Below are 1,687 nucleotides of genomic sequence, written 5' to 3'. Positions count from 1 at the left end.
CCGCGTGACGCCGGCGGGCGGGGCGGGGCGGGGCTGAGGTAGCGGCCGCCGGCGGGACGCTGGGGGCGGCTCTGACGTGTGAACGGTTGGCGGTAATGGCGGAGGGCGGAACGTGCGTTTCACACACGTGTTGCCTGGTTTGCCGAAGTGCCGCAGCTGGACAGGGGAGAATGGTTTAAAGGAGCCATAGTACAAACGTGTCTTAAACTTATGTAACAACTTACCCTGAATTTGAAAACATTTCAGGTGTCTAATGTTAAACAACTGGATTTTTTGATTGCTTTGGGGGTATAACAACCGCTGAAAAAGTACCTGATGAAATCTGTAAGGCAAACTCTGATAGCTGTACGTAGTACAACTGAAAAGGAGTTGGGGCTGCTGTGTGCAAGTGTAGCCCTGCCGGTCTTTCCCCTAGCTGTTTCAACTTCACCTTCCTTCATTTTTCCAGTATTCTACTCATCCACAGCTACCTGGCATGGATATTGTTCTGGGTTATTTACCTTTATCTCYGCGCTGCCCCCCTCACTGCTCTGGCTGGTTAGACATTGTTTTATTGTGCAAGTAATTGGCTCCCCCTTCCTGTTTGGTGCATCAAATAATGTGCGTTAGCTAAAGCATTCCTTATCACTTTAGGCGCATGTATATTCCCATACGTAAGAGAAAAGGCAATATGTAAGAGAAAGGGGGAAATGACTTACAACAGCACTAATACACGCATTCTCAAATACGTCGTAACTGGCTAACRCTCTTCAAACGCCAATCCAAATGGTCACATGGACAAGTTAGTAATGTTAAGTTGGCACTATTCTGTGTTGTATGCCAGGTGTTACAGGTGTACCAAGACACCTCAGTAACCTATCAAGAAAATGAAAATTATTCTGCTTGACCAGTAGACGTCTTTATTTTTTATTTGACTTTTCAAACAATTTGCAAAAACACAGAATTGAGCCTGACCGTTCATTGCTGGTGTCAATGCTGTGTGCCCGAATACAAATCACCAGAGCAGTCCCTTTGGCAAAGTCAAACTTGGATGAAACAACTCAGGTAACCACTAAGAAATGTTGACATCGTACTGAAATTTGCCAGCAGACGCTAGCACAAGTAGAGCTATTGCAGATGCAGGTAGAGACGTGACTTTCCCAGTGGCATCACCCCACTCTGATTTCAGAGCAGCTGACAGTTCCAGTAAAATGACAAATGAACCCTGTCAGCTTCACTGGTCATTGATCGACAGCCATCAGGATTTGAGCACTGATCAAATGTTAAAATATACCTACCTTTTAGGTGTATTTGAAGATTAGGTTAAATTTTAAGATTAGGCATATATTTATTATTAATTTAAGAGAAGMGGGAAAATAACTTGGAGCAAGAGAAATTGCTTTTCCTAATGGGTACTTCTGTCTGGAAAGCGACTTATAATGCTATTTTTTTTCTATTAACGTTTTGCTAAACTGTGCTGTTTCAATGATTACGTGGCTTGGCTCTTTTTAATGACTCGGTTGAAGAGTCTATTCTTGAGACAACTCGGGATAAAAGATACCTGATGCCTTGTGCTACCGTTTAGCCTTAAAGTTTCTTTTTTAACCTTGAAAGACAGCACAAGTGCAAAGTGCCTGCAGTTCCGCAGGTGCAAGGCAGCCGGGATCAGGAGCGCTGGCGGGACGCGGCAGACCTGGCACAGCCGGGC

The 1,687-nt window shown here is 44.7% G+C and overlaps 1 protein-coding gene across 1 annotated transcript in view; it reads left to right on the top strand.

Annotated features, from left to right (window-relative positions):
- The first annotated feature begins 95 nt into the window (after positions 1–95).
- The window catches only part of DIMT1 (DIM1 rRNA methyltransferase and ribosome maturation factor), a 7,703-nt gene continuing 6,111 nt past the window's right edge, over positions 96–1,687 (top strand). The window contains exons 1-2 of the mRNA XM_085322394.1: positions 96–112; positions 942–1,044. Coding sequence (XP_085178520.1) covers positions 96–112; positions 942–1,044 — 120 coding nt within the window. The remainder of the gene's footprint in view (positions 113–941; positions 1,045–1,687) is intronic.

The sequence above is a fragment of the Rhea americana genome, unplaced genomic scaffold, assembly GCF_003343005.1.
Source record: "Rhea americana isolate MKP2758 unplaced genomic scaffold, rheAme1 scaffold_77, whole genome shotgun sequence".
Taxonomy (NCBI): domain Eukaryota; kingdom Metazoa; phylum Chordata; class Aves; order Rheiformes; family Rheidae; genus Rhea; species Rhea americana.
The sequence above is the reverse complement of the archived record's forward strand: the minus strand, read 5'-3'. Positions and strand labels throughout refer to the sequence as shown.